Here is a 12,657-nt window from a genome sequence, read left to right as displayed (position 1 = left end):
ATATATATATTAGACGGCAATGAATTCATCAGGCCCAGGATATTTACTTCCTGTGGATACTGCAGTTTTTTAAAGTGTATGTCCCAATGGTTACAGTGTGCTCAGATTCTGAAATGTTCATTCTTTAATTTAATTTGCAATGATTACTTTTTACCATTGAAGATATACTACCATCATTCCTACAGTTCATCCAACAGGCTCTCCTCTTGCTGTTGATTCTATTGACATGACTCTAGAAATTATTTTCAGTAAAGTGATAAATACTGAAGTCACCAAAATGTCCCAATACAGACACCACATGCAATGATGATAATAGAGTGGATATTTTGGTGGCCAGGGGACACTTTAGATTTTACAGTGGTTGCTACCTTGGGAATATATAGGCATGAAAGTCAGCATGATACATATGTAGCTTCTTAGTACTCATACTTATAGCATTGTACATCTGGGGGCCTGGCAGTAGCACGCCTGCAGCAGAGAAATGATTCAAGCAATATTAGTAATGAGCTGGCTGCAGGTTCGACAAGGCCGACCAAAGCTAGTCATGGACTTTTCTCCTTTCTCCACCTTTTCAAACATACTTTATATAACAATTTTAAATAGGTTGTAGGATCGGGTGTCCTACAGACCTTCAACACTTATAGCTGTGAAGCCTTAGCTAATAGATAAAATAAATTAAAATCAAAAACTCAGTAAGCTTTAAGAATAAAAAAGAATGTTCTTTATCCATGGCTGCTCCTTACCACACCTAGAAATTTAAATAAGCCCCTAAGCATGTGGTTGCCATGGTTGTAAGTGCCTGCTTAGTCCACCAAGTGATAGCCTTTTTGTAAATAGTATTAATTTTGTACAAAGGGGAGGGCACACCTGGCTCTAGACAAACTACAGAACCGTGGCATATTAGTAACCTAGATTTATTTCAGTCACAGCAACCATACTACACCTGCAAATATAACTTGTTTAACTGAAAGCAATAAATTCTTGACAACTCGGAGAAAGCAATTTCTGTTTTAATTTCTATTTCACCCATGATGTGTACATTTTGTGTGGGTGGGAGAAAGCAGTGGCAGTAATCCCAGCGATTTCAATGCATTTGATTAGTATATAATAAAGATATCAGAGGTCGCCACTATCTCAGCAAAGACGGAGACGTTGTATACTAAAGATATCCGAGGTCGCCACTATCTCAGCGAACACGAAGACGTTGTGTACTAAAGATATTCGAGGTCGCCACTATCTCAGCGAACATGGAGACGTTGTGTACTAAAGACTGCCTAATAGCCATAATCTTGGCTATCAGACAGTGTTTATATCAAAGGTATACCGTGCTGCTGAAGTCTCCGCGTTTGTGGTGAATTTGATTCAAAGGTTTTTTCAAGTCGCCATAATCTTGGCTATTAGACAGTCTTTATATCAAAGGTATACCGTGCTGCTAAAGTCTCCGCGTTTGTGATGCGTTTTATTCAAAGGTTTATCAAGTCGCCATAATCTCAGCTATTACACAGCCTTTATGTCAAACGTCTTTGAAGTTGCTGATATCACAGACGCTACCGTCGCCTTTAATACAAGTATTTTTACCTCCAATATTTATATATTATATATATACCCCTTTTATTGGATGCCAAAGCTGGTTGACTGAAAATGGCCCAGCTGGGTCTGGGTATGAGACAGATGGTATTCATTATCAACTCTTAACAGTTACACAACATATAAAGGAGCTTGGAACAAGGCTTAGAACCGAACCAGAGTTTATTTAACCCACACTTGTCACGGGGAGTTATAATTGTAATCTATGGTTTCCTGAAACCGTTGCTTATCAAATACTAAGAACTCACTCTGTGCTTCAGTTTACTCGACTTGTCATGATCCTTCAACCTCTTTCCCTCGAGAGTTTCTAACAAGCTCCCAAACCCATCTCGCATAGTGTTGGGCGATATATCGATATTATATCGTATCGTTTGATTTTTTGCTGATATCGAAAAGTATCGATATATTTTACAGAATCCGATATTTCGATACGATACATCACGTGATCTGAATTTTATTTTTAAAATGCATTTTAGCTTATTGTTAATTGTAGCTTTCCATTACCTTCAGCAATTTTCAAATCACTATTACTCTTGTGTATGTGGGCGGGAAATCTCCATTGTGTATAGCTATAGCTACCTACTATCAAATTATGTAAGAAAACTGGCAATTTACATGAACAAATAATGTTACAATATCGTATCGAAAAGTATCAATATCGGTCAATTTTAGTCAATATCGTATCGATATCGTATCGTTCTGAAAATCCTGATATCGCCCATCACTAATCTCGCATCCAATGCTTTTGTATGCGCCTATTCATAAACGCTCCATATAAGAGGCGCTTATCTTCCCATATAAGAGGCGCATACCTCTGAGCTATGGCGTCATGGTATGCTCACAGGGTGTGTTATTTCATACCGCCGATATGTTATATAAGTGTGATACGCTAACATTTTTAGTATGTAATGCATGCAGATCTGTTTCATACCTTCTAGTGTTTTTTTTTAAATTTTTAAAATTAATTTTTTTTAAATTTTTTTACAAATTAATGACATAAGATAAAACAGTACATAATAAACAAAAACAAATTATCTTACATATGGGCCTCAGCGACCTGCACAGCAATCGGTGCCTCAGCAATGGGACAGCGCAAACTGGACCTGGCAGCGCAAACTGGACCTGGCACCGCGAATGCACATAATTGCAGACCTCAACAAAGAGAAGCTCAATTTACATCTCAGCCATCCCATCACTATTCCATAGGAAAGACTGTGCTTTGCACTCAAAAGGTTGGCCAATTTCTTATAAAACTGAGTAGCAGCATCACCCATTCCACCAGTAGTAGTAAAAATTAAGGGAGTAAATGAGGCATTCTCTACTTCATGAACCCGTTGTTGGTATTCACGTCTCTTTTCCTTGTCATGACGTCGGTATGCAGAGTGTAGGGGTTGATTTGAGGGTGCACTAGGGTTAAAAATTCTGACATCAAAGTATGACCTCTCAAATCGTCCTCCCCAAAAACCATTAGCTGCAATGTCAAGCCTTGCGTTATCATCACGATTAGCTGTTTTGTATTGAAGGGTCTCACCAGAAAGAGGCTGAAGGTGGGGTTCAGTGACAACATTGTTACAGACCTCGGAAAGTAAATTGGCAGTTAGATCACGCACTTCATTATGTCTCAGAGAAGGAAACCCACCCTTTGGGCAAGACAGAGCATGTTCTATGGTAAAAGAGTGACCACAGGCACAGGAAGTAGGGCAGGCAGATGGTAGCCAATGATAGCGAAGCGCAATTGCATCACGAAAAGCAGTTTTATGAAGCACAAAATTATGCGACTTCAATGGAAAACAAGAGAACCAATTCGATGCACCCTTCTCCTGAGCCAACATGACTGAGGAACGCATGCTAGGAGGAAGTTCATCGAACAAATGATTGACAGATTGAAGTTGCTCTTGTCGGCTCCTAGAGTGAAACTTGGATCGCAACTGAACCTGTGCATCAAGACAGTCACCTAGTTGATGTACCTGAGAGATAATCAAGCCAACAAGAGACCAGCATTTACTTCTACAGAGCAGGAACGCTGCTGTGACACAACAATCGAAGGATCAAACACACCAAGGCCTCCTAGCCGCACAGGCAAGGCAAATAGCTTTCTCTCAACATCACCAGGGACAGTTCGACCCAATAGACTAGGAAGGAAAACAGATTTAACAAAATGTTCAAGAGGAAGGAAAAGGTCTGTAGAACAAGAAGAAACACGAAAAAAATAGTTCCATCGGAAAGAGAGACCATGACAAAAAGCAGCATAGGAAGCATGAGGTTGTGTTTCGGCAAGGTCTTAAGATCATCAATCCAGCCATCCACTTTACGTCTCAAAAATAGCTGTTCAAAGGCAGGAGTGCCAATTACACCTCCCAGATAACGGTGTCCTTCAGCAGTAACCTGAATGTCACAGTCTCCAAAAATTGTTCTAGCATCAGTTAAAAACAGTTTCCTTGACTATCAAGATAGTTTTAGTAGCATTTGGAAAATAGCCATAACGGGGCCATACGGAAGATAACAAGTCCCACCACTGCTTAAGCTTGGAAAGCTTTCCACCAGCAGCAGAGTCATCAGCATACCAGCACTGCTTTACTAGACCAGTAAGACGAGAAATCAAGGGCAAAGTACCGATAGTGTACATAGCCATAGCGAGAGGATCACCCTGGGTAGTCCCTTCACTAGAAAAGATGGTACGACCTCCAGTAAACAAAAAAGCATCAGTACGATAAGTGTTAATTAAAATGGGAGCAAAAGAAGGGCAGAGGACCTCAACGTTTCGGAGTGTTACTTGACGATTTAACTCATTGAAGGCATTCTTAGCATCAACAAGGAGAACACCATCAACCTCAGGCAAGTCAAATATTTGTTTCATTGCATGGACAGCAGCTTCACAACCAACCATTTGACCAGCACATAATTGAGAGGATCCTGCAGCCTGCTGTAAATCACGCCCTATAATTCTCGTCACAGCCTTTCCAATAATTCTTCGCAAAACTTCACCCACACCAATAGGGCGAACACCAGGACGCTTGTCAAGAGGAATTAGGCGACAAGCACAGTAAGCAGATAAATATTTTGAATTAACATAAGAGGTGGAAATACGATGGGCAAAAGCAGAAACAGCTGCACACAAGTCATTAGAAGCATCACCAAACGCTGTACAAAGATGTCTCCAAGCATGAGCATCAAGACCAGAAGGGCCTGCAGAGCCACTTATCTGCATGACCACTGATTTAATTAAAGCAGCATCTAAGCCATCAAATAGAACTGAATGAAATGATTGAGAGGAGTCAACGGGATCAAGTATAGCATCAGGGTCTGCAGCACGACCATGAGGATGTTTTTCATGCAATACATCAAACACAGTTTTGGGAGAACCATCAGACAAGGAACCCACTACATGATCCAAGTTAAGAGGGCCAGTCGCAAGAAGGAGACAGACAGCGAAGAGCAGCATTAACACGGCCCCTGAGTCATAAGGTGGGAAAACCTGGAAGAATGAGTTTGATCATCACAGGAAGGACGATAGCGAGGTGAAGCAGATAGATGTTTCTGTATGACAATCCCTTCATTAAATAAAGCTAAAAAATCACCCTTAAGCCAAAGATCAAGTCGTCTCTGAAGGCAAGAGCGAACTACTCGAAAACTGAGTTTGGACTCGTTGTGGGGTTTCTGTAAAAGCAAGTTGGGCATCAACATGGCAGCCTTTAAGGCAAATGGCTCTAGAGCTGACTGCTTACTAAAGGAATGCAGCAATGATGCAAGTTTAGATACAAAGGATTTACCCAAGTTACCTGATGGCACGGTAAACAGGTTTGGTTTCCAATGGACAACTTGAAAGTATAGTTGGTCGAGTAATTCAAGCACAGCAGGGCTTGGTGAGCCACGCCGCTCAAAAGTAGTAAGAGTTGACAAGTTAAAGGAAGGAAAGTTTCGCACATCTGAACTGGTTGCACAAGTGGGGCAAATAAATGGTCCATTATCAACATCAAGTATTCTATCTTCAGCAGTAGTGATTCCGACACAATGGCCATGATACCACTGGCAGCAGTTCTCACTGTGGCCATCACACTTAATCATAAACCCATCAGTACCAAAAGGCTGCCCACAAGAGCACCACACACGGTCAGGGTCATCATCGTCAACATCGACATCATTATTAGACAGATCAACTGGTTGTTTTCGACGGCTCTTCTTACGCCGTCCGGGCATTCCAATAAGTGCACATCAAAGGATCAGAACTCAAGAAGCAGAGCGAGAGAATAACACGGTAACAAATGGTAAACTCAACCTACTTAGCGCCGTGCCCAGAGCCAGGAAGCGAATACCAGGACCGAAGATCACTCGAAGAATCAAGAGGAGTTTCTTGGAGCTATGAACACGATCAAACACGCTTATATCTTCTAGTGTAGCAACTCAGTATGCAATGCATACAATTTTGGTATGAAATGCACTCAGGCTTTTTAACAGTGCGGTTAGTAGAAAATTCTGTCGAATAAAAAAATTTAAAAATTCCGTAACAACTTGTTGTAAGCGTTTTGGGTTGATCTGATAGTTTGTTTGGGCTTAGTTTTACCTCACCAATACTGCCTCCTCCTCCTCGTCAGGAAAAATTGAGGCTGGTTTATGGGTGATTTTATTTCGTGGGCCATGCACGCCTACTGCTTTGTGGTCCCTACTATACAGTTACTATCGTACTGTATAATGAGGCTAAGGACGACACTATTTAAAACAATGACCTTAACTAGATAACAGTACAAATATAATGAACACAAATGAATTGATAAGACTAATTAGTTTGGTTAAATGTTTGAAGACTGAATAATGTATCATATAGCATGGGTTGCATGAATTATTCATCAGTATTAGTCTTTGTAAGATCATGGCTGGGTTGGGCATGTTCATCATTGCTTACTGGAACAGTATCAATTTGTGGACTCTTAGTAATCGCATCAGTGCCATGACTATCAACATTACCTTGACTATCTGGTTGCCAGTCCTCTACAGTTGTAGCAGTTACAATAGAAACCACTGATTTCCTTGCTTGTAATGGTAGATTTACAATTTGTGCCTTATAGCATTTAGTGCATTTCTTAAAGTGGTGCCAGTAGATGGATATTGCAACTACAATAATGAAAACAATTGCAACAAAAGCAATCACCACTCCAGCAAAAATACCAGTAATGTTAACACCACCACTGTTATTAACATTGTTTACAATGATTGCCTTTGTGGATGACATCACAGGCAACAGAGTGGTAGAGGTTCCTAACAATCACATGATGATTACCCACAGTATACTATACAATACTGACACACCTTCAGTATAGGTAGTGATGACTGTATGAACCATATTGGTTGTAGTTATTGAACTGCTGCTAGTGGTTAATGTACGAGGCCTACCAGTGGGCAGTATTGCATTACATAAAGTGGTCCTTGCTAAACTAGTAGCAGTGTTGGTATGAGTAACAATGGTTGTGGTAGATAAAAATGCTGTAGTAGTGGTGGTGGTGGTGGTGCTGATTTGAGCTGTTGTGGCAGATGAAAATGTGGTAGCTATGCCGACAACAAGTGTTGTAGATAAAACATCTCTTTGATTACTGGTAGTGGTAGTAGTGACTGCTTGAACTGTAGGTATAGTCACTTGTACGCTGACAAATATTGATACTGGAGGAATAGTTGCTGTAAGAAAAAGATCAGAATAAAGCAATTCACCAAGAGCCATTACCAACTGTGCATGATTATGAACACAATACACACTTAAAAAGCTCACTTTGTAAATAGTGAAAATGAAATGCTTTTGTACTATTCCTCTTAGCTCTATTGTGAGCCTCAGCAGTAATAAATGTGTGGATAACAGTGAAGTTGAAGTCAGCATCTAAAATGATTATTATGGCTATGTCACTGAGATGATCATCACTCATATTAGTATGTATGGTAAATGCTGTAGCAAACTGAGTAATGCAGTGGTTGCCTGGAGGGCAGTTCAAATTCATGGTAGTACCATTTGTGAAGTCAATTGTCCAAAATGTATTGTCAATTATCTCTTTGTGGTTCAGTCCATCATCATTGCCAAATAGTATACTGCAATTTAATGTGAAATTATTGCCTTGCTCAGTGTAGTTCACATAAGTTGGATATTTTACTAGATACAATGCTCTCCCTACATGGTGATGCATAATAGTGTGCTTTTAGGAATAGATTTTCTCTTACCTATTACAGACACATTGAATGTATCTGATGCTATGTCTGGGTTGTCAACTGTAAAACATTGATACTGTCCCACAAGTGCCAGTGTCATACTGGTAATATGTAATGACCTTGAAGTAATCGTAGTAGAATCATATCCAGGAGTGCTATCATAAATTCTTTTATCATTTCGCTTCCAATAAGCTATAGCGTGTCCATCATTTCTACAGTCAATGCTAAGTGGTAATCCATATAGTGCTGTTAAGGTGGCTATACAAAAAGGTCATTATGCAAACATTTTCTGTGTATGTGTACACAGATTGAACTAAACACTTATTAACTTTACACATTTTATCAACATGCTTACTTAAAGAATAATAAAAGGTAAAAACCTTTATCTCAGTATTGCCTGTTCCCAGCTGATTTTGTGTGACAAATGTATGTGATATATCAAAATCAAAGTTTGCATCACTTATGTTGATCATTGCTGTATCATCAAGACGGTTATTACTCATATCAATGATAATACTCAGGAAGTCATTGACAAATAAGCACTGTGTGCCTGGAGGATGACAGATCAGTTCTTGTGGCTCACTGTTTGGAAGTAATAATCTCCAGAATGTCTCAATGACATCCTCTTTTAGGTTTAGTTCACCAATTTCCTCATATCGAATTCTGCTATCTAATGTCAATCCACTGCCTGGCACGAAAGTAAAGTTGTTCCTGATGCTAGCTTGGCAGTCAACTGTCATATGCACTGCCCTTCCTATATGTTCAGAGTATATTTAACAATACCACTTAACTGCAGTTTACTGTAAGCTAGCAGTACAATACACTTACCTATTACATAGACATTAATAGTGTCTAAGGGTTCTGAGTTTGCTGTATAGCACTGATATCGTCCTTCCAGTTGCAGTGACATTGACTGCACATGCAATATTCTTGAGGTTATTGTACTGGGATCAATTCCCACAGTGTCAGCTGTGATATTATTGCTATCTTGTGTCCAACGGTCAACACCCTGTGAACTATTTTGACACTCAATGTTAAAACTCTGTCCATATGGAATAATTCTTTCCCCTAAAATACATGGTTGGTAAGTCACACACATACACACGCACACACACATATATATCATTAAGTACAGTAGTACTTGATAAGTAGGGATTGGTAAGAAATCATATGACTTCGTAAATTTCTGTACTTTAAAAACAACCTTGCAATACATTTTTCCAGAAAAAACCACCTGGAATACATTAGTACAGCTGTAATGATGCTGTATTTTGGTTAAACAGAGTGAAAATTCGACTGTTCTGATGTACAGTAAATTTTAAAAATTTTGAAATTCACCTGCATTTTATTTGCCAGCCTGCCTGCCTGCCGAAAAGACCCGGCAGCGCTAGGTGTTCAGTTCCAGAAATTTCAGACAGCCAAGGTAGTGACGACAGATTCACAATCTGTTGTTTCAATTACGTTTTGTCCAATGCACCATGTTGTTTGCGTCGCTCAGTTCGCGTTCACTATCCTTCTTCTTGAAAGATAATTGATAGTTGCGGTGTGCATTACTGCCTTAACACATGATTATTGCACGTGATTTTAATAAATGCCCTCGTAAGACAACTATTATAATGGGTGTAGTAGTCAAGGAGTCGCTATCTCTAGTTGCTTTATGGTCTTATACCAGTTTAGTTTTTGGCAGGGTAATCATGCCTTTGAATGGAACTAAGGTAAAAACTACGACCAAAAGCACTATGCGGAAAACAAAGAGAAGATAGCTGAGAAAAGAGAAGGAAAAACAAGGCACTGTGGTTTTACTGATTAAAAAGTACAGATTGATATACTCTAATAGAAGAGACAGGCAGTAAAATACTCTAATAGAACAGTCATCAAACATATCACTAATTTCTGTCTTGAAATGCTCTCTGATGAAAAATGTGGCTATTAGAAATTTGTCCCAGATGGGGGCAATCCAGACTCCTAAAAAGTATGCATGCTTAGTTTTTGCATACAGCTTTAGTAGTAACCCTATTTAGTAGTAACCTGACTCTAGCCATTACTTTGCCTGACCAGCCCTGCAAAATACCAAGAAGAGTTAGGAGGCCATGAACTCTATTCTAGTGCTAAATTCAGTGAAAGGATGTAATTGTGTGCAATATAGCTAGCTCTAGCTAGCGAGACATAAAAAGTTAACAAACTAGTTAATATAAAAATTAAAAATTTTAAAAGAAAGTAGGGATTAATACAATACACATGCTATAAAAAGTAAGGAACACAAATGAAATGAGAATGATGCATGCAACAAAAAGTAAGGAAACAAGTCAAACAAAATTAGATGACTATTTGCTAAAATGAGACACATTTTAATTCCTACTTTTGGCTAATTTGATATAAGCGTGTGTAATAATAGCTCTAATCAATAGCAACCCAAAGAATTCGAATACACGTGTACAACTCAATTAAGTGATAGCTTAAGGGGGCATCAAATGGATATAAAAGCGATTGTCATAATCATTACATACCTCCCCCCTTGCTCTAAAGTAAGTTACAAAAATCATTATAAATTACGAAGTGTGTGCATTAGGTCAAAGTTTAGGTCAATACCCATAGTAATCAACTGGGCGAATGGTACGGCCGCTTCTTGTAGTTGGAAGAGATGAAGAATCATGCAATTCACCTGTCGAGTCTACGCTCTCATCCAAATTGCTATGGAAAAGTGGGGGGCTCCACTGAGGTGAAATGTTGGTCTCCTTATCCTCTTCCAACTTTTCCAGTGATGTATGTAGCTTGTTTGATGTGAGGAGATTGTGTGAGTGTAGGTATACATTCAGTTTTGTGATCACTCACTATGGACGGGAGGTGCTCCCTGCTCAGCGGGTTGGAGCACCCCCGTTGGCGTTTCCCTGACTCCAACAATCCCTGGCTAAGTGGCCTCTCCGTCCACACTTAAAGCACTCAGCTTGAGATAGGCCAGATCTACAATTTCTGGCCAAGTGACCAGGCTTTCCACAGCAGAAACATTGACGTACAGAAGGGTTGCGCTGCTGGGTAGTGAGTGATGCTAATTGTTGGGACATCACTTGCAAGGTCTCTTCCACTTTCGTAATTTGGTTGTCCTCTGTTCTCTGTACTTGGTTCACTGGTTGTGATACCTCTGCCCTCTCATAAATCAAGCAAAGTTCTCTTGCCTTGGCCATTGTTTCCAGAAAGTTTACCTTGGGCTGTAGCTTGAGTTGAAGGGATATCTTTTCAGGAAGCGAGTTCATGAAATAAAATCGGAGTTCTGAGTCTCTAACTGCAGCAGGTAGTCCGGAGTCAAACAGCTTCTCTATATCGTGGGCTAATTCATCAACACTTTCATTCTCTCTTAGTCGTCTTCTCGCCAATTGCTCACGTGATACCATCCTATCTTCTTCTGTATCTGGGTACAAATGTGCTAGGAGCGCTTCCTTTAAATGTTGGTAAGTGTCTATCTGGTCGTCTCCCAAGGAATCATAAATGGCCCAGGCTCGGCCCTTTAGAAACGTGGGCAGACGGAGCAATTTCTTGTTGTCATTCCATCCGTTGGCCGCCACACAGACTTCGTAGCGCTTGAACCAGGACTTTGCATCTTCGTCATGAAGTGGTTCTGGCAAAGCGAGACCAACACCAGTCGCCATCCTATCCCGGGTTTCGGCACCAATGTAATAATAGCTCTAATCAATAGCAACCCAAAGAATTCGAATACACGTGTACGACTCAATTAAGTGATAATTTAAGGGGGCATCAAATGGATATAAAAGTGATTGTCATAATCATTACACGTGTCTACCATGCCAAACTATGGCAAATTAAGTGTAAGTTGTTTCTTTGTGTGCATATGGGTTGTTAGTATGCTGTGTAGTGCAGGTTAATTCAAACACATAGTATATAATATGAACCATGGCTATGAGGTGTATTGCACTTATATACACCCTGACTGCGAAGTGGTAAACTCCAAGGGAAATTATATATTACATTATTGAAAAGCTAAAAAAAATTAAAAGAAAGTAGGGATTGATACAATACACATGCTGTAAAAAGTAAGGAAACAAGCTTACCACTGAAATGAGAATGATCTATGCAACAAAAAGTAAGGAAACAAGTCAAAAAAGATTAGATGATTACTTGCTAAAAGGAGACGCATTTTAATGCCTACTTAAAAGATAGTAGGCCTGCACCTATTATGCCGGCATAATCTTGAGAATAATAGGTCACCAATTTTGTGAGAATAATTCCGGAATAATAGGATGGTTACAGGCATAATTTTAGAATTATCGGACGTCCACGGGAATAATCGGTGGAATTAGGGGGCGTGTCTCTTCTTGATTACCTAGAATAAAGAGTTAAAATACTACAAATGATATAAACTAATAAAGCTGACAAGAGTGCTGGCTGAAAGGAGCTGAAAAGCTTCTAAAAGATCGATATACTCTAATAGAACGCTCAAATACTCTAATAGAGCAGTCAGATCGTTTCATGTTAACAATCTGCAGCCAGCATACTGCATGATTATCTGCAATTCTGAAACTTGTACATCTTATACCAGTATATCTTCTTCAAGTCTTTAAGCATTATTATCTACCTAACTTAGTAGCTATGCAGTAGCTACAGCATATTATTATAATACACTAATAATTAAATACACTCGAATTATTACTGTAGATAGCTATTCTAAGTCTGCTGTAACTATTATAGATAGAAAAATAATGTGTAAGGTGGAATGCTTCATATATGGCTAATACTAATTCGGACAAAACTACTTATAACAGCACCTTGAAAGTAAGCGCCGACTAGCCGCAGATATAATTATACTGAATGAGAATAATTATGGAATAATAGGCTGGATACAAGAATAACAAAAAGAATAATAGGAGAATT

The 12,657-nt window shown here is 39.4% G+C and overlaps 1 protein-coding gene across 1 annotated transcript in view; it reads right to left on the bottom strand.

Annotated features, from left to right (window-relative positions):
- Positions 1-6,283: 6,283 nt before the first annotated feature.
- Positions 6,284-12,657, bottom strand: part of LOC136243652 (uncharacterized) — a 50,419-nt gene continuing 44,045 nt past the window's right edge. The window contains exons 4-9 of the mRNA XM_066035193.1: positions 8,602-8,841; positions 8,129-8,527; positions 7,786-8,031; positions 7,346-7,735; positions 6,892-7,254; positions 6,284-6,840 (exon numbers count right to left, since the gene is read on the bottom strand). Of these exons, the coding sequence (XP_065891265.1) occupies positions 6,425-6,840; positions 6,892-7,254; positions 7,346-7,735; positions 7,786-8,031; positions 8,129-8,527; positions 8,602-8,841 (2,054 nt within the window). The 3' untranslated portion in view covers positions 6,284-6,424. The remainder of the gene's footprint in view (positions 6,841-6,891; positions 7,255-7,345; positions 7,736-7,785; positions 8,032-8,128; positions 8,528-8,601; positions 8,842-12,657) is intronic.

This window comes from Dysidea avara, chromosome 13, assembly GCF_963678975.1.
Source record: "Dysidea avara chromosome 13, odDysAvar1.4, whole genome shotgun sequence".
Classification (NCBI taxonomy): Eukaryota; Metazoa; Porifera; class Demospongiae; order Dictyoceratida; family Dysideidae; genus Dysidea; species Dysidea avara.
The sequence above is the reverse complement of the archived record's forward strand: the minus strand, read 5'-3'. Positions and strand labels throughout refer to the sequence as shown.